The sequence below is a fragment of the Cnephaeus nilssonii genome (genome assembly GCF_951640355.1).
Source record: "Cnephaeus nilssonii genome assembly, chromosome: 9".
NCBI classification, from domain to species: Eukaryota; Metazoa; Chordata; class Mammalia; order Chiroptera; family Vespertilionidae; genus Cnephaeus; species Cnephaeus nilssonii.
Genome location: NC_137080.1, coordinates 5,283,791 through 5,304,247, shown reverse-complemented (window position 1 = coordinate 5,304,247; position 20,457 = coordinate 5,283,791). Strand labels below are relative to the sequence as shown.

Below are 20,457 nucleotides of genomic sequence, written 5' to 3'. Positions count from 1 at the left end.
CAAAAAGTACAAATTCAGGTGACTTATTGGTGTTTCATTCTTAGTTTGAGCAAAATCTTGCACACTATTGTATATGCATGGTCATTGGAGAATGGGAAAAACTATTTTTATTAAAAAACCATAGGCCCTAGCCGGTTGGCTCAGTGGATAGAATAAAGGGTACTGGGTTTGATTTCAATCAATGGCACATACCTCGGTTGCTGACTGGATCCTCAGCCCTGATCAGGGTGTGTAGGAGGCAACCAGTCAATGTGTCTCTCTCACATTGGTGTTTCTCTCTCTCTCTGCCTCTCCCCTTCCCTTCCACTCTCTCTGAAAATCAATGCAAAAAAATGTCAGGTGAGGATTAGCAAAAAATAAAATAAAAAGTCATAGTATGGCCTGGCTGGTGTGGCTCAGTGGTTGAGTGTCGACCAATGAACCAGGAGGTCACCGTTCAATTCCCAGTTGGGGCACATGCCAAGTCACAGGTTCTGCCCTCAGTCAAGAGTGTGGGGTGTGCAGGAGGCAGCCAATCAATGATTCTGATCATTGATATTTCTGTCTCTCACCCTCTCCTTTCTTCTTTGAAAACAAGAAAAAATATATTTTAAAAAAATCATAGTATGGACCTCTACTGAGAATCAAAAGTAAATGGTCATTAGAGAATAAATAGCTAAGTGTAAAGTGGTGACATTTACTCCAACTCACAGCATGGGTTTTCCGGTTGTAATTGTTTTCCCATTGTGCTTCACATCCTTATAGACACAGACGAGGGAAACAAGGACTTTCTCTAAAACTGTTTTAATGTGAAAGCCTACTTATAAGTGAGTTTGTTCACTGTGCATGGCAGTATTCTCTTTTAAAATAACTACCCAACTTCTATTTTACTTATGCCAAAAATCTGTCATAAAAACCCATGGTTCTGAAGGTGTTCACTGAATTCGGTTGGTGCGAAGGGTTTGGAATTGCCTTCTTCACGTGGGAATTGGACACATGCGTCTTCAGCGTCGTGCTTCTCAGAGGGCTCCTGACTCGGCATCTGCTCTGCCTGGCCTGTGCCTGGGCTTACGGAGAATGAGTCCTTTCCTAGTAACTGTGACAGACACTGTGATGGAAAGATGGGGTAAAAGCAAATGGGGGATTTAAACCCTTGGGGTTTACCATGAAAAATTCTTGTCTGTTTCTTTAAAGGATGGATTTAGTACATAAATTATCTCATGGCTTTAAACAGCTATGTCTTAGCACCAGCCAACCAATAGCACTGCGTGGGTGTGGCAGGATTTTATGAATTCACGAGCTGGGTTTCACACAGCCCTTTTTCCTTTAGTTGAATTGCCTGTAAGAGCAGTGCCCTGGGCGTGCATGTAGGTGGTGGTGTCCTCTACTGACGCAGAATCGCCGTTTGTTTTCACTGCCCTGAGGCTGTGCAGCCAGCCGTGCAGAAACAGTCCTTGTGATGTGAGCCCTGTGTCCTCGGGGAGCCAGTCCCCGGTGACGGTTTTGAAGTCAGGATTTGGCTGCAGAGTGCTTTAAATTTCTTAAATGGACTTTGGGTTGGGGCCTTAGGGTATTTCATGGGAAGGACGTGACCCACAGCAACTGCTGTGTACCTGTAGCCAAGTTGGTGACAGTGTTTACCCTTGAAGTTGTTTTGTCCAGAATGTGAAGTGTTTACATTGATTCCTTGGTAGTGCTGCTAATTGACTACACCTGTCTGAGAGGCAGCGGCTGGCCCAGGTCTGTGCTGCTTGTCTGGTCTTTCATCCTTCTAGTTGTGGCTCTGAGTTAGGAGGAGCGCCTCCTAGTGGTGTCCCAGCAGCGTTTCTCGGTGACTGGAAATTCATGTCTTGGTTTTCACTTTATCTGAGGACGAGAGTGGCAGCTGACCCCAGGAAGGCTCAGAAATGCATTCATAAGTTTTACATTCTTTTCTAAAAGTGAGACGCCTAAATCCCAAAAACAATATGAGAATTTTTATGGTTATATTTTAACAACTATTTCTAGCCTGTCTGTATGGAAAATCATTTCCCCGCCACTCTGGCTGTCACAGATGCGACCGTTTCTAGAGCTAGTAAAAAGTGACGTCCTCACACCCAGAACTCGCTCTTGCTGGTCTGGACTCGCTGCCCGGCCAAGTGGATGCCGTGGTGCCGACAGGGAAGTTTGTTGTTCAGGCTCTGCTCCTGTCATTGGTGGTGACCACAGTATGTTCATTTCCTTCTCGGCTCAACTGTGGTTCTTTTCAGCTCTGTCCAAAGTGGAGGAGGCGGCCCTGTGGTGTCAAAGCCGCTACCTGTTTGATCTAATAGGCTCACGTCTCCATACCAGGGAGATAGATATGTGTATTTCTGTCTTTCCAATTTATTTTAGCAAAGGGAGGGGCTAGGAGATAAAATAGCATGCCTTGAGGTCTGTGCTAAGTTGACCTGCCTTTTTCATTCTATATTTTTATTTTAGAAATACGTCTAAACCTCTGAGCCAGAAAGTGAGTTGAGATCGTCAAGTACCTGTGATAATTCTTAAATTTGAAAACCTGTCTCTGCCTTCACATGATTCATTGTCTCCTTAATTAATAAATAAGAAGCATCTTTTCCTTTGATTCAGATTAAGGGCATTAAATAACCAAGATTTGTTATGCTAATGGAGGGATTAAAGGAGTAAAAGGCATTCCTCTGTCTAGGAGCTTACCTTATAGTTTGAGAAGACAAACGGAACACACGTTAGGTACATGGAAACCAAATAGATGTGTTTGCTTTATTAGCAATAAAGATCAAGAGAGATGCAGATGGTATTTCCTTCTTTCGTGATAACACACTGTATTTTGTAGTCCTATTATTATGTTTTTTAATGGAGATCTCCTAAGTTTATGTTAAATCTCTGATTAATTACAAAGGGTTTTTAGACATCGGTTACTATTACAACACTGAATAAATATTAACAATGAGAAACGGGGGGCCACTATCACGCCTGCCCACTTAGAGACCAGATTAAACTCAGGAGGATGCGTTCAGTTCACCAGTCTTGGATTTTGTGAAATGCAATGAAGAAGTGTGTGCCAGGAGATTTCAGCTACTCATTGATTTGTCTCTGAGTTTGGGAACTCATCCAGTAAAAATTGAACTTTTCTGGAGGTCATTTACTAAATATGTTTATGCATCTTTCCTCTTCGTTTTACACACACACTAAAAAAGGGTGAAATGTTATGCTTTTTGAGCTCTTTTTCTATGTGGGGGGTCGTGCCTTTTGTGGTAATAAAGATTAAGTAAGTATGTAACTGTGCCTTGGTGTCGCACAATTGCAGCATTAATGCAAAGGATTCCTCATCCCTCTTCCCCTCCTGTTTTTCAGGCAGCCAGATGCCCCCCCAGCCTCCTGGGAGCCAGTCAGAATCGAGTTCCCATCCTGCCCTGAGCCAGTCACCAATGCCACAGGAAAGAGGTGAGTCTTCTGTTTATGTTGGCCATACTTCTCATTTTGAGTATGTGGGGCTTCTATAAATTTGCTTACCCATTCATATCCTTGTAAATTTTAAATGATATTGTTTCCTCATCAGATGAACGAAACAAGTAAGAACCTTACATGTAACAACAAATATGGGGGGAAAGGATGCTTTCCTGCAAATTGGGTGACATTTTACCAAAGTACTGTTCAAGATTCAAAGCATGTATATGTGTGCATAGCAGCCTGAAGCAGCTTATACATAACTCTAGTCCGATATTTGACTTAGCTGTGTAAAAATGACCATTAACAATTCAATTTGGATAGGGTTCTAATGAGTAAAATGTTAGTGAGGGTGTTTATCTGATTTGATCAGTATTTGTCCCATGACGTTTAATACTAAAAATGTAATCACACAGTAAGACCTTGTGTTATAAAATTACCGATCTTAGAACTGGAGCACCTTGAAAGATCAGGGAGTCCGACACCTCCGTGTACAGATGAAGGAAGGGGGGCCTGAGAGGTTCTTCCCTGTGACTTCCTCTTTCTCAGAGGCTGGTTGGGGCCAGAGCCAGAGGAGAGGACTTCCCTGCAGCCCTTGAGCATTCCAGTTGTCTTACATGCAAACCCTTTGGCCGTTTGCATGCTCTGATGTTGACCTCCAGCTGTCACTGCCTCTGGCCTTTTTTTGTTGACGTCTGTGTCTTTTCTTCCCTCCGGTAGCCAAGTGACTTTTTATTTTTTATAAATATATATATTTTATTGATTTTTTTTTTTTTACAGAGAGGAAGGGAGAGGGATAGAGAGTTAGAAACATCGATGAGAGAGATAAACATCGATCAGCTGCTTCCTGCACACCCCCCACTGGGGATGTGCCCGCAACCAAGGCACATGCCCTTGACCAGAATTGAACCCCGGACCCTTCAGTCCGCAGGCTGACGCTCTATCCACTGAGCCAAACCGGTTAGGGCCCAAGTGACTTTTGTTGGTGGTGATGCAGTGATATTAATCCATGTTAGTGGAGAGGGGTTCACAAGCCTGCTGCACCTCGGGTGCTGGCTTCCCCCTCCCCTCACAGGAGGGGCCACCCTCCTGCAGTCCCCTCCCCCTCATACTTGCCCACAAGACAAGTCAGTAGCTTTAAAGGTTCCTGACCCCTAATGTTTATAATTATTTCTATATGAGTTATATATGATTTGCTACTGGTTAGAATTATAAGGTTCAGTTATTTTACATGTTAAAAATTCAGTAGCATGTCGCTTAGAAAGTAATGCCAGTGAAAAGATGGCTTAGCCTTATCTACACATCATTTGTGTTGAAATGACTGTTTAGTAGGAATACAATGAAATTTTGATTTTCTAATACCTTTACATATTTAACATTTTTATTGTCATTTAATGTATAGTTAATACTTTCCTTTACTTACCAAGTTACTACAGTATGTTTTAATGATGGACTCGTTGATGGATGGTTTCCAAACTTTAGGGTGCATAAGGATTGCCTGGAGAGCACGTCGAAATAGGTTGCTAGGCCACGCCTCAGATGCCTGTTTCTGTGGGTCTGAGGCGGGACACTTAACATCTGCATTTCTGACGAGTCCAGGTATTGCCGATGCTGCCGATCCGAGGACCCTACTTTGAGAACCACTGCTTCCTAACGACACTATAATGAGTTTCATAAGTGTGCGATGTGTGCATTTGTTGCTCTGAACTTCCCACTGTGACCTCCTGTAAATCATTATTGTAGCTCAGCCTCTCTGTGTGCTGGTGTGTGTGACTTCCTTGTGGCGCTGGCCGTGCAAGAGACATGACAGAAGTTCACAGGAAGCGCTGGAAGGCCAAGCAAGGGGATCCTCCCCAAGCTCCTTTCCTTGGCCGTGGGCTGCAGCTGCTTTGTGCTCCTGGGTCGGGGAGGGAGAGAAAAGGACTAGAGAAATTATCGCACTGAAGTTGCTCAGGCCAGACCCAAGCTGAGACGAAGATATTTGTTATTTCACTTAATCCTTACTGAAACATCATTCCCACTGGGAGAATCCTCCTTCCTTTGCAAACATTAAAGGATAAGAGGTATCTTATTTGAAAGCACTACAATTCTAACCTTTATCTCTACCGACTAAAAAGGGAAACCCCTCCCAGGTCCTCCAACAACATCTTCCCCAACCTCTTACAAATGACATGTGTTTAAGAAATTTGAAAATGTACAAAACCAAATGTTGAGGACAAAACAACAATGAGGAACCATAGTTAAATTAAGCTGTTAACTCGAATATATTAGCAAGGCAAAATCTAGAATTTTCCTCTGATGTCACTGTATGGAAACTGCTGGGTGGATATGTCTGCTACTGTTTTCCCTCTGATTCTCTTTATTTTGTGTAGGATGGTTTTGGTAACTGATAATCCTATATAACAAAAGCCTAATATGCTAAGTGTCCGGTCGTCCGGTCAACCAATCAAAGCGTAATATGCTAATGATATGCTAAGGCTGCTCAACTGCTCACTATGATGTGCACTGACCACCAGGGGGCATACGCTTCGATTGGTAGGTTAGCTTGCTGCTGGGGTCTGGCCAATTGGGACTGAGCAAGACGGGCCTAGAGCCCTCCCACGGTCCCTCCCCGCTGGCCAACCTCCCATGTCCCTCCCCAGCCCCGATTGTGCACCAGTGGGGTCCCTCGGCCTGGCCTGTGCCCTCTCGCAATCCGGGACCCCTCGGAGGACATTGGAGAGCCATTTTTGGCCTGATCCCACATGCCAGGCCAAGGGACCCCACTGGTGCATGGTAGTTAGAATGACCATTTCCTTCAATTAGCAAATATCCTATACTAGGGGCCCCGTGCATGAAGATGCGTGCATGGGGGGTGGGTCCCTCAGCCCGACCTGCATCCTCTCCAATCTGGGAGCCCTCAGGGGAGCCCTCTCCAATCCAGGAGTTTCTGTCTGTCTTTGCAATCATATGAGCGAATTGTCTGAGACCCCAACCCAGTTTGGTTTGTTGCTCACAGAATCATAGAGGCTTTTTTTCTTTCTTTCTTTGCTTCATTGGTAGAGATTTCCTGGAAGTTTTAGGATATCTTCCCTTTAATTTTTCCTAGACACTCTGATTTTACTTATGTCTCTCACCTTTGCTTTCCCTCCATCCCCCACCGCAACAGTAACTTGCCCCAGGCTCACTTTGCTCTAGTGTCTAGGAGATCTGTCTGCCACCAGAACTACCACTCCCAGAATTCCTGGTGCTCCCCATGCTCTGGGTTTTCCCTTCCTGTTCTCTGTCCCACGGCCTCCCACTCTGCCAAGTCCTCCAAACCACCAGCTCTCCCTCTCTGCTCTCTGTCTGGCACCTGTGTATGCAAATTAACCCACCATCTTTGTCAGATTAATTTGCATACTCCTGATTGGCTAGTGAGCGTAGCAGAGGTACGGTCAATTTGCATGTTTCTCTTTTATTATATAAGATAATAAAAGTGTAGTATGCAAATTGTCCCCTCGACCGGGAGTTCGTCCAGGGCGAGGCCAGCCGGGAGAAGGGAGGGAGTACCCAGCCGGCAGCTGCTAGGGACCCTACCAGTGCATGAATCTCGTGCACTGGGCCTCTAGTAAATTTTATAATTTGCTAAATCTGACTTTATTTTCATGAACATGTTCACCAAACTTTCTCTGGAAGACTGTGTTGGAGACATTATGTGCCTCTTGCTGGTTGGACAGCCCCCACTGAAGGGGAAAACTTCACATTTCAGAATGACTGTTGAATGGTGCTCTCCCATGTAGGAGTTAAATTTCCTTAAAACTGGGTAGTAAGCTATACATCCAAAACTAATGCAGAACGCTATTGAATGTAGGCTGTAATTAGGGGGGTTGGTCGGGGGAGGGGGGGCTGCCAAACAGGATTATAGCATTTCCATATGTATTTTTAAAAAATAATTTTTTTTTCACAGTGGAAAAAATACTGGGCAGCAAGAATTTTTTTAAATGGCTTTGTTATTTGTTAAAATCCAGGAAGAAATGTTAGCTCCTAATGACATTTGATCAGATGTTTTAATGGTAAATGGCAGTCATTTTAATGCTTTGATACAATAATAAAAACATTTTTCTTGCTTGTTTTTACCATCATGTGTACCAACAGTATGTATAGTACAAAGTAGATGCAGGAAAACACTTGCTAGACAATTCCCCATTCATTTATACCTTTACAATTATATATCATGCTCGCCACCCCACTTAGGAAAATGATGACAGAAGCAGCGAGGGAAAAGTATATTGGTGAGTAGTTAGCATCTTACGTAAAAAGTGTATCCTTCTCAGAAACCGTAAGAACATACCTTCTGTATTGCTGAGTGCTAAAACAACCAGATTAAACAGGTCCTTTTATACTCATCTTGATTTAATAATAAGATTAAGAGTAAGATTCCACATTTATACACATGTTTTAATGGCAAAGAACCGAGGAACTCACTTGTCCAGAGACACCTGCTCAGCAGGAGACGCTGCCTGTGTTGGGGGTGCTGTTTCCTGGTTCTCCCCAACGTCCTCCTGGGGGACGGCCGTGCTGACAAAGGACCCCGGAGCCTAGGTCCCTCCAGGTCCCAGGTGCTGAATGCCAGCTCTGCTGTTATTTCTTCTTGTCCTTATCCCCAGTCAGGAAGGACATTTATTTAAAACTGTACCCTGTGAGGAGAGGTTCGCACACCTGAGTCAGTCCTAAGATTGAACCACACCGGCCACTGCTGGCCATACCCCAGAGGCAGTGCGCGCAGAGCAGTGCGCTGGCCATACCCCGGAGCAGGGGCTCATGGCCGCCAGGCGCCCACCCCCACCCCGTCTCCAGTTCAGTGTCCTCTCCTGGCGGTTCTGGACATCAGCCACAAATCCGTTCCCCACCTTACATAGAGGTGAAAATAACTGAGTTTCCATAGTTCTCCATTTCCACCTGTGAACACGTTTGTGCAAGTAATGTGGATGTGGCCGTCATGGGTTCCACAGAGAAGGGAAGCACTGGAGGTATTTATTGGCCTCTGATTCTTCTGTAACGTTGTCTTCTCTATACTGTCATCTACTTCTCAACATAAGCTTGATTTCATTCTCTCCTGTTTGAACTTTATATAGTGTTGGAACTGCTTCCTAACTTAACAGAGAAAATTAGCTCAAAATTTTTTGGGAGAAAAAAGGGCAAGACTTCAGTTTAGAATTCTCTAACACATTTACCATAGTTTCTATTTTAAACCAAATTGTCTCTAGACCTCATAGAATGACAAAGACTTGCTATTTAAAGCACCTCACCAAAAAAATAAAAATAAAATAAACTAGTATAATTTACACTACCTAAGGACTGCATAACTCTAATGCACTGAAATAAATGTTACCAAAAAAATTGTAGCTAACACGTTTAGCTTAGTTTTGTCCTTATTTCTTAATCTTTAACATATATTTCTTAAAAATTGAAAAGACCAATAGGAAACGGCTCGTGACTGTTATTGTTTTCCAAGAGGGCTCGAAGGGAATGTGGAACAGTCATCAGAGTAGATAAATAAGAATTATTATTAACATCAAAATGACCCCATTTTTAACCCCTGCAAAATGCTAAGCTTAATGAAACCAATAAATGCCCTTCTAGTTTATTGGATTAGCAATTAGGTGAAACCGTTTCAAGAAGGCTTATTTATTTGGACAGATGTGGAGAGGTCAGAATTAATTTTTTTAAAACCTTTTAATTGAATTCCCTTTTAATTTTCTCAGTGGCACCTAGTTAAATATGCATGCTAATGCTAGTTTTCCGAAGGTCTGAACTAGACCTGGGTTCTCAAAACCAACACGGGTTATTTAACCCTTTTCATCTGGGCGCCAGCAGGGACTTCCCTGTAATCCCATAGTGTGTGAATAATTAGAAGGTAGTAATGAGGATTTAATTAGTCCTCGAGATATGTGGGAAGCAGAGCCACTAAGAACTTTCCCTTCTGGACACGATTGCAAACAGAAGGGCGGCGGCTGCTGCAGGGCCGTGATGAGCTAGGAACGTTTCTGTGGCCGGAGGCAGTTCTCGGGCATCATTCTGAGACCGTGGATATGTACAGAAGGGATCTGGGTGAAATCTTCCAGAATTATTGGAGAGCACCTCACCCGGCCTCCATTCTCGTCCACCTACACGACAGCCTCTCTCCGCTGTGAAACACGTTGCAGTGACAGCGCGGGCTTGCTGCGCCTGCGTGAGGACTGGCTTGTCCTGTGTGGGTGGCGTCAACACCGACAGGCGTGACTCCCGTGTTTACTCTGCTGCTGCAGGACGAGGACAACATAAGCACGTGTGGCCGTTTCATATGTCTCAAGTATTTGAACCAGACTTAGTCCTTGGCAGCTGTATGTCAGAGAATGATGACATTCTCATGTTTGGAATGTGATCTTCACAGTGATATGTATCAGTAGCTCCATTTTTATAAATACACACAGAGACATTATCCGGGGGAGATGTATAGCAGATGGGGTGGGGTCAGGCACTTAGATGTTGTTTTTTAACTTTTTTCAATTACAGTTTACATTCATTATTACTTTGTATTAGTTTCAGGTGTACAACATGGTGGTTAAACAATCATATACTTTACAAAGTGATCCCCTAGGTATTTTTCAGTACTCACCTGGCACCACACATAATTAATACAATATTAGTGACTCCTAGAGGCCCGATGCATGAAATTTGTGCAAAAGTAGGCCTTCGCAGCCGCGGTGGCTGCCTCGATCCCACAGCTACAGTCCCAGCTTCATCCGGAAGGATGTCCCGTCTAATTAGCATATTATGCTTTTATTATTATAGATATCTGCTATGCTGTACTTTACATCCCGGTGAATATGTTATGACGACCGATTTGTACTTCTTAATCCCTTCACCTTTTCACCAGCCCCCAGCCCCCTTCCCTCTGGCCCCCGGGCTGTTCCCTGAGTCTGAGTCTGCTTTAGATGTTTCTGTGTGCCACTGTGAGAGTATGACGTGTCAAACTTACATGTGTTATGTAGATTGATCAACTAGAATATGTCTTCATGATTATGTTTTTTCTTCTATTAATCCCAAATGTTAACTGCCTTGGGATAATTTTATCCCTACTCTTCAGTGCTGTATTTTAGTGTGTTTTTTTCAAAGTCTGAATAGAATTCCTCGTCAGATTTCTAGGCATTCTGTTTGCTTAGGGCAAATCTTTCTGTTACTTTTTAATGCCAAGGGCAAAGAAAAGCATTCTCTGAAAATAAATGCAGGGTCTTACTGTAGATGAGACCGCGCTCTGCAGGGCCAGGCGAGCCTTGTGCGCCTCCGCATCCCGGGGTCCGCAGAAGAGCCTGTGGGTGATACGTGTTCAACAAGGCTGCGCTGGACAGCGGGACCAGGCCAGCCTTCACGCCATTCGGAAGTTTCAAATCTTTTTAGAGCCTGGAACAACCAGAGTCAGCTACTCATTCTTAGTGAAGAAGCCTTACCATATTAATAAGACTTCTTTCGATTTTACCATTGTAGGTCATTTGCTGCTGTGGGTACAGTGTTTGTCTGTAAAAATTTTGATTCTGCACCAGACTCCAGGTCCCACTTCTGCCTCACATTCTCCCCCCACATACTCCTCAGCCCAGGTGCCGTGTAGGTCTGCGCTGGGGTCCTCACGCCTGGAGCCTGGCGCTAAATGAACAGGCCGCCTCCAAGCACCCCGGCCACCCCCAAAGGAACCATGCTCTTCATAACCCAGGAATAGTGAGACGCAAATAAGTAAAACTTTTAAATGTTTTTAATGCACCTACCTCAGGTTTCATAGTGATTTTTATACCAAAAGTTGGTTTTGAACTTTTAGAAATTATTGTTGAATGTCTTAATTGACCTGACTCCTGATTAAGTTAGTAGAGAAACGAAGGAGACCACCAAGATAATTGTCAAGTCACAATTAGGATTTAAGGTTGCTTTCTGTTTTTACGTCTGCAGGAACTATTTTGTTTCTCTTGCTGTTGGGTGGGAGCTGTTTTGTTTCTCTCTGTTGGGTTCGCTCTGTTTTAAGTGTGACGGTGAATCAGCAGGTGCTGGCCTATCTCACAGGCAGCCTGGTTGTTAGATGTTCTCCATCCGCCTTCCTAATTACCCCGGACATAGAGGTGCCCTTGTTTACCTTGTGAGCGCACTACATGAAATGACGCTGCCTTTTAGCACGAGGGCATTGTCAGAGAGAAGAGACATCACTTTCCCGTGTATTGCGTGTAAGGATAGCAGCTCGGTGTGTTAAGGCATTAATGAATCTGCCCCCACCCCCAGATGCAATTAATTTAGCCTCTGCTCTTAATTGAGGATCCCTTTTTTAATAATCCATGACAGATGAAAATGAACTCAAATGGGAGGTTATATACAAGAGAGAATATCTAGAAAGCTGTTTCTAATTTCTTCAGCCAGAACTCTGAGCTGGATTGTGGACCAAGCCAAACGGAGTCGGTAATGAGAGAAATGACAGCGTAGGGCTTAATTTCCTATTAAGTCTGCTATCAAGAGAGATGGTCACAAAAACCTGGGAAAACAAGTAGCACATACAATGAAAGTAGGTTTATATTCATTGAGGATTTTACAAGCACAGTTTTGTTAATTTTGTCATAAGCAGTATTTTTTGATTTGCCAGTTTAAGCTTGTTTTTACTAGTTAGCACTCACTGTAATGGGCTTATGCTTCGGTGAGAGTTTGAGAACACGTGGATCGCAGGTAATTCCACGTGCACTTGATACTGCACTCTCTGTGCCTCTGGGTCTGGGTCTGGGAGCGACCATTGTCTGCCAGCTGCCCAAGCCCGAGAGCTAAAGGCATCCCCCCAGTCATCACGGTCTGCGGGCGCTGCCCCTGCGATGCTTTGCACACATCTCCTTCCCTGGCGTCCCTGTCACAGCCCTGGCCGGGGCCACCGCGGTGCCCTCACCGACCTCCAGGACCCTGCCTGTTCCAGCTCCGTTCCCTTCCTGCCCACTCTCCGTGCGTCCACGTGTCTTTCCAGAAGACTGACTGGATTGTGTCCTTGCCTCTGTGGGGGCCTTGGGGAGCTTCTCTTTGCCGTCCGAGAAAGGGTGCGCCGCGAGCCGGTCAGGAGGCCTTTCTCGGCCGCCCAGCCTCCCGCTCTGGTCGTCCGTGTCATGCGCCACTGGCTCATGCCTCCCGCCTGGCTGGACCCTTCGAGGAGCTTTATGTAAACTCTTCTCTCCCACCCTCTGCCACCCACTCCTCAGCCCTAGCCCTACCCCGACATGGGTCCCCTGCCTGTGTTCACTCTTCCCGAATGTTCTCAAGAGCCTGGCACGTGCTAGGTGCTTGAGTCTGCGTTTGCTGAGGGAACAAGTGAATGAGGCCTCACCTGTCACGCCCGGCGCTGCCCTGTGAGCTGGGACCCCACCCTGCAGTCTGGTGCCTGTTGGGGTCCAAGGATGGATGAAGAGGTGAGCTCTCCCCACAGGCGCTCTGTGAGGCTCGCTGCTTCAGCTCCAGCACCTCAGAGAGCACATGCTTTTCCTCATTTTCATCTTCAAGGAGTTTGGAACCAACAAATCTGGGTTTAGACACAGGCTTTACCACTATCTAGTTTGTGACCTTGACAATTAATTAAATCTCTGCTTCCTCACATAAACTGAGGACCAGAGTGTCCCCTGGATTTGTCGCATGGGTCAACGCAGTCCTGTGTCTGAGAGTTACAAACTGCCCAGCGCTGTGCAAATATCAGCGGTAAGCATTAGCACCAGGTCCGAGTGACTGGTGAAATGTGGGCGGGAAGCCTTACAAAGGCTCATAGAGACATCCAAACGTCAGCCTGCACTCCGCACTGCAGTGGGCGCCGGCAGCTAAAGCTCAGAAGATGGCGTGAGGAAGGCCAGGGGTTTGCCCACCTGCCATCTGGGTAATCAGTCTGCTCTCCCCGGACTCATTTTCCCCATGATGGATGGGTCAGCGGTTGAGAGGTTCTGTAGGGTCAGTGGGCAGACCTTAGATACTGTCTCTGTGCCTGTGACCAGGACCCCGGTGGCAGGGAAGGAGGGGGCCGTGTGCCAGCTCACCTGAGGGCACAGCGGGAGAACACGGGCCTGGGTCCCAGCCTTGAGCGCGCCATTAGTTTCTCTCCTCAGCCAGCTCGTGTCGTGAGGAGGGGCAGGCAGCAGAGGCCGTGGAGACGTTCAGATGTAGCAAGAATAGCCTTCCAAATCCATTCTCTCTGCCAACGGGAAGCTGACACCTACGAGGGCAAGAAACCACGGTCGGTCTGTAGTCGGAGCCCTCTGTTCAGGTGGCACCGCGCGGCCACACTTCACACGTGCGGGAAAGCATCTTTAGGGACCGGCTTGAAGAAGCAAGGCAGTTATTCTGGGAGTGAGTTCTCAACAGATGCCAGCACGGACACAGATGGTCCAAGAGCCAGCAGGGAAGCGTGCTTGCTTTTGGTGGCCTGTGGGGCCGTGGGTGCTTTGCTGTGTCCGACAGGGCAGGACCGTCTGCCCGCTGCCCGCACCTCGGATGAGGAAACCACAGGCGGGGGTGGGTGGTCCTGTGCTCACTCGCTCCCCTGCCTTAGCCGTAGCCGGGCACACTCGCTCTTCCGTTGCTCTCTGCTCCTTCTTGGGTAGGTGAACTATGCTTTGGGCTGCACTGTTTTTCCAGCAGGAGTTGACGTTGGTATGTACCCTGAGCGTCATAGGTCAACGCTCAACCCCTGAGCCACACCAGCCGGGCTGTTTTTGAGACTTTCTGGAGCATTTGCCTAAAGTCACACAGCTAATTGGATCCATGTGTTTATCTGCATGTCTTCTTCCTGCTGGATCCTGAACTAGTTTGCAAGCCAGGCTGGGACCCGGGCCTCTGTTCCCGCGGGCGCTGTCCGAGGCGTGAGGCTCCGAGGAGCCAGGGTGGTTATGTCACCCTGTCCTGGTCGGGGCTGTCTGGGAAGGGTGCATCTAACTGAAAATATAGAACGAGATTTCCGGAAGCTCTTGTGAGAGGTGTCATTGCAAAAGCATGCAGAGCAAAAATTAGCTTTCCAATTTCAGTTTCTATGGACGGAGGTAGATCCCATACCCCATGTCACCTCGTCCCCAAGGTGTGGAATGTGATGCTGTGACACATTCCAGTGGAATTCGCTTTGAACACCCCACCCCTTTCGGAGCCTTTCACATCTTGATTTTCTGCGGAACGCCAGCGATAGTTCACGTGGACCGTGACGGGTATATTAAGGACGGAAATAAAGGGGTGGCTTTGCCCAAGTAGAATCTCAGACTTATCTGAACAGAACGGAAGCTGTGGTCAGTGTCCCAGAGGCGGCACCGTCAGCGGACAGTGTGATCAGAGTTCGTGGCTGAAGCGACGTCTCAGGCCCACGAAAGGACCTGTGTTCCTAACCTGAAGAGGAGGATCGCAGTCCTCTGGAGGGAAGGAAGCCCACACGGGCCGTGCGGAATTGAAACACGTTTTCTATTAAACAGGACTCTATAGGAAACTCCTGAGAGTTTTATCGTAAGGCTTAGATAAATATTTCATGTAACGTCTTAAGATGCAATCATTTTTAGTAATTTTAGTGCTCTGATTTCTGTTTGTTTTCAGATTTGAAAAAGCAAACATTTTCTGTGCTGATTTATATCTGGAAGCTGCCAATTGAGCTCAATTTCATAAGGCTCATCTTTATAAATAAATGAAATAGGATAATAAGGAACAGCTCTCCGTACTTTTATGTCGATCTCCTTCTACAGAAGCAACGGCAAGAGATCTTCTCTTCCTGCGATGTTTGCCACGCGGGCCTCGGAGAGGCCCTGTCCCCGCTGACCCGATGGGCGCCGCCTTGGCTCCAGACATCGCCTGCCCCTGCTGCTGCCTCAGGGGCCTCTGGCAGCTCTGCTCTAGGTTCCCCTCCGGACGAGGCCGAACCTGCCCCCTCGGCCCCGTCCAGCGCACTGGAGCCTTCGCCCCACGCCCGGGAACTCGCACACCCCAACTCGGGGTTCTCAGAGCTGTTTCTCAAACAGCCCTTTGTCAGTTTGCTGGTTTATGTTGGCTTCTTAGCGGCATGCCTTGATTTGCGGCGCACTTTGTCTAAATGTGTATTTCAGCCCGGCTGGCGGGGCTCAGTGGTTGAGCATTGACCTATGAACCAGGAGGTCACAGTTGGACTCCCGGTCAGGGCACATGCGCGGGTTGGGCAGCCTGGCGGCCTGAGCTGGCAGTGAGAGGACTCCCAGAAGGCGGATGACGTACCGGGTAGTGAGGAGGAGGAGGAGGAGAAAGCATGGTATTGGGGTTAGAGTGAGACGGTGATCCCAGCCCCCAGGCCAGGGGTTTGCACTCTGTTCCCAGGGTCAGCGGGGAGCCCTGGGGGTTCTGCGCAGGGAAGACATGCTCTCGTTTCTTTCTGGGTTCCTGAGATCGTGTGGCAGCTTTGTGAATGAGCCAAAGGAACAAAACGAGGGTGAGGCGGAGGGAGAGGCGTTCGACCACGGCCGTGTGGGAAAGAGGGAGCTGGCTGGCTTGCGGACGTGGGAATGGAGCAGAGGCGATACGTGTCAGATGTGGAGGCTGGGGATGTGCGGATGGATGGATCGCACAGGAAATCAGGGAGGGAGGAGGCATGGTGTCAGGGATTCTGGCATGAGCGTGTGGGTGGGTGGTGGTGCTGTCCATGGAGACCGGGAGACCTCGGGCAGAAGGGTGTGCGGGGCAAGTCCTGTTCTGTTCTGGAATAGCGGATACTAGTACATGCCACCCGTGTACTAGTTGTTTCCAGTTCGCCCACAGCGATAGTGTGCGTCGGGGACTCACAGGTCTGCTCTCTGCGTAGGAGTAGAGGTGGATGGTTGTTGCTCTAGGACCGTGGTTGGCAAACTGTGGCTTGCGAGCCACATGCGGCTCTTTGGCCCCTTAAGTGTGGCTCTTCCACAAAATACCACGGCCTGGGCAAGTCTATTTTGAAGAAGTGGCGTTAGAAGAAATTTAAGGTTAAAAAATTGGGCTCTCAAAAGAAATTTCAATCGCTGTACTGTTGATATTTGGCTCTGTTGACTAATGAGTTTGCCGGCCACTGCTCTAGGACAGTTACACGCAGGAGGAGGCGCTGTCGGCCGGGGCGTGAGGAGGGGTGGGATGTGTGAGTGACAGCGTCCCACAGGAGCGGAGGTGAGCAAAGCTCCCTTGAGGTGGCGTGTGCAGCATGTCCATCCCGGCGAGAAGGAGGGTCCCGCTCCTACAGTTGCTTTCTGTAGGGACCTCCTCTGTAAGACAGGCTGAGGGGACTTGCCTTTCCTCCCTCTTCTTCTTTCTCTAGTTCAAGTTCGCAGTCCGCGGACTCTGAGAGTTCAGTGTGGGGCCAGGGTAGTCCCCCGCAGCTCTCCAAAAGCCCCCACACTGGGTCTGAGATGTACCTCGATGTTACCTTCTCCCACCCCCCTCCGCACAGTTCCATGGCCGTGTTTGTCGCCTGCATTTATGTATTTCCTTTTATTTCCTACCTAGGTTTCATGGCCGGCACACAAAGAAACCCCCAGATGTCTCAGTATGGACCTCAGCAGACAGGCCCGTCCATGTCGCCTCACCCCTCTCCTGGGGGCCAGATGCATCCTGGGATGAGCAGCTTTCAGCAGAGCAACTCGAGTGGGACGTACGGTCCACAGATGAGCCAGTATGGACCACAAGGTAATAGAGAAAAGGAAGGGAGGAGAGAAGTTTCCAAATGCCTGGCAGTGGGTACAGCAGTTTTGTTCATGTATTAGTTCTTCAAGGTCTGAGGACTGTAAACATCTTTTAAGATCCCTTATGTGTTACCTGACAGATTTGTGAGGTTCATGCGAACCCCCAGCCCTTTAGTTGCCCATAATGATGGGAATAATAATTATAGAAACTCTTCATTAAGCGTCCGTGCATCAGACACTGTGGTCAGTGCTTTCACACGTGTTACTAATAAAGGCGTAAACTCTTATTTCTGTAATACAGTTCTAAATGCTTGTTGGGAAAAAGACACAAGCCTTGTCCTCAAAGCGTCTTATTTAAAACTCGGGTTTCATCATGTTGAATTCTGGTCTGCCCCCTCCTCCTCTGAGTAATTATCTTCACGATAACGTGCTCGCGGTTCAGAAGGGTGTCGTTCCATTAAATCTCCTCCAGTTTGTCTCCAAAGCACTAGATCAGGTAAATAGTTCTAATTTCCCAACCGTCACCGGTCTTTCTTTCAGAAGACAGGAGAAAGCCTGAAATGGACACGTCTTTCAAAGGGGAAACTGAGTCAAGAGTAGAAAAATAAGTGGAATTACGCCCCACATTGCACTGTGCATTCTCTGCCTTCCTGGCAGCGGATGTCTGTTTGTCGTAGACTTGCAGAATCCTTTCATCGGGTTTAAAACCTGATATATATGTGCGTTTTCCCCCGAAGTCACTTTTGACAAGGCATTTGAATTTAGCACCTTCTTTACATTTTGTTTATTTGAATTAGACATTAAAGGACAATCTAGAGAGAGCGCGGTAATCTGGCACCATTCCCAGGGTTTCCTCACTTCTGACAATACCAGGACGAGGAGTAGTCCCAGTGAGGAGGATGGGTTCCCACTGGGGCCCTGGGGTAAACTGCTTCCCTCCACACGCGGTCGGTGTGTGGGGGGGAGCTTCTCATTTCCCAGAGGCCGCGGCGGGGCCCGGCCGCCTCCACAGCCTCGCCTGCTTCCTCGGCGGCTTTCCTGGCTGGTGGCTCGCCCTTGCAGTTTGAATGAAGATGGTTGTCTTGTTTTGAAAGCTCTCCTTCCGAAGGAGTGTACGTGCCTCAGTGCCTCTGGTGTAGCGCTTGGTTCTGTTGGCTTGGTTCTGTGACGAGCCAACTGTTGCTAGCAGGAAGACTGTATTAGCAGCCCCACACCACGCTCTTCTCGGCCCTTCCTGCCTGTCCGTGTCGTGAATGGTCTCCCTGTGTGAGCTGCAGGGCTCCCTGGGAATTGCCATCCAGTTGGCAGGACCGTGAGCTGCCCCGCGGCGGGGCCGGTCACCGCGGAGTTTCCCGGGCTGTCGTGCAAAGAGGAAACGGAAGGCTGGAAGGCAGGTCCTGAGTGTGAGAGGCACGGACATGGGGGCTTTGGCTCAGAATGTCACCGAGCCCAGGTCAGAGCCGCGGTCTCGGCCGGCGCAGCAGCTGCGGCCTGGTCCCCCGGGAAGCTCGGGCTTCCTGCGGCCTCAGGGCCGGGCTCTGCTCCTGGCTCAGCGCAGCCTCCTTCCGCTGTTCTCCCAGAGGAAGGGGTGGCTGACGAGTCTCATGAACGACCACGAAAGCACTTGCCCTATAAGGGAGGAGAGTTTCCGTAGAAAAGGGATTTCTTCGGGGAGTAAAGCCCTCGGTTTTCTGGAATCGTTGAACACTAGGGTTCTTAGAGTAAGAGCGCTGAGCCCGTGAGGGGCTCATCCAAGCTGCCGTGTCCCGGGACAGCTGCTCCCTGGGAACCGTGCTATTCTTGGGGAAAAGGGGATTATGTTCCCTTGGAAGTTGCTTCTGATTCTAACGTTCAGTGAGTGAATTTCACGTCACTCCGGAGCAGCTGACACGGATGCAGCCCAGTGGACCCGCCGCGAGGCTATAGGGCTGAGAGGCTGCTGTCCGAGGTTTCCCTAAGGCATACGTACTGAGTTCAGGTCGTACTGGTATTAGAAACCGTTTAAAGTAAGGATGATGTCCTACCTGGTTTGGCTCAGTGGATAGAGCGTCAGCCTGCGGACTGAAGGATCCTGGGTTCGATTCCAGTCCAGGGCACATGCCCGGGTTGCAGGCTCAATCCCCAGTGGGGGACATGCAGGAGGCAGCCGATCAATGATTCTCTCTCATCATTGATGTTTCTCTCTCTCTCTCCCTATCCCTTTCTCTCTGAAATCAATAAAAATCTATTTAAAAACAAAAATAAAGTAAGGATGGTAATTTCCACACGCAGCACGCTCTAACTTGGAAAGAAAGTGTCCGTATGTCTGTGCTCTGCGTGTGTACCTTTCCCAGGCCACGTCCCCAGCGCGTTCCACTGTGGGGTGGTCCCTCCTGGTTCCGTCACTGGTTCCAGGGCCGGTGCTTAAACCCAGGGTCCTGGTGCTGCTCCATCAGGACCGCTCGCCTTCCCTCCCCCACGTCCTCTCCCAGCAAACACCAGCTCGGGAAATGACGCTCGTAGCGCGTGTCGTTCCGTCGGTACTGTTCTTCCCTGGGCATTTCTCTCTCGTTGATCCTTTTAAACAGGGTCCCAAACAAGGTGGTTTTTTTCTTCCTTTTAACTGCTCAGATTATTGGTGAGACTGCCAGCTTGCATCTCTGTGGTGTGCGTTCTAGGTCTCTGGGAAGAGTCACTGCGCAGTGACCCCAGAGGTCGTCGGTGTCACCTTCTGCTTCTGTTCCAGCTCGATGGCTTTCCTCCGGTTTAGTTCCGTTTTTAAGAGATCTCGGGGGGAAACACTTCAGTCTCTTTTTGCTAATTGTTTCATTGTCAGGAGCCCCTTCTCCCATTTGTTAACCAACATGTGTCAGGTGCTCCCATGGCCTGGGTCCTGTCCTAAGCGTCCTTCATATATTAACTCCTCCAGCCCTCACATGCTGTTATTGCTCCACTTGACAGATGAAGAAACCGAGGCAACAACAGGTAAACAACTTCACCAGGATGCGCAGTGGTCATGCCCGCACGCAAATTCAGGCAAGCTCGCCATTGTCTTAATTAACGGGAAGCCCATGACGTTATCTCCATTTTGCACATGAGCAAGTTAAGTCATTTACCCACAGCTGACACCTGGCAGAGCCGGGCCTCAGAGCGACGAAGACTAGGCCAGTGGTCGGCAAACCGCGGCTTGCGAGCCACATGCGACCGATACCCCCACTTCTTCTAACGCACTTCTTCAAAATAGACTCGCCCGGGCCGAAAACCGACTTCTGCGCATGGGCCACGAAGTTTCAATCGCACTGTACGTGCACGCCTGCACGTGGTATTTTGTGGAAGAGCCACACTCAAGGGGCCAAAGAGCCACATGTGGCTCGTGAGCCGTGGTTTGCCGACCACTGGACTAGGCCACTCA

The 20,457-nt window shown here is 48.3% G+C and overlaps 1 protein-coding gene across 3 annotated transcripts in view; it reads left to right on the top strand.

Moving 5' to 3' along the window:
• Window positions 1-20,457, top strand: part of ARID1B (AT-rich interaction domain 1B) — a 356,868-nt gene that overhangs the window by 275,781 nt on the left and 60,630 nt on the right. For all 3 annotated transcript variants that reach the window (XM_079780169.1, XM_079780170.1, XM_079780171.1), the window contains exons 6-7: window positions 3,331-3,420; window positions 16,891-17,070. In XM_079780169.1, the coding sequence (XP_079636295.1) occupies window positions 3,331-3,420; window positions 16,891-17,070 (270 nt within the window). The remainder of the gene's footprint in view (window positions 1-3,330; window positions 3,421-16,890; window positions 17,071-20,457) is intronic.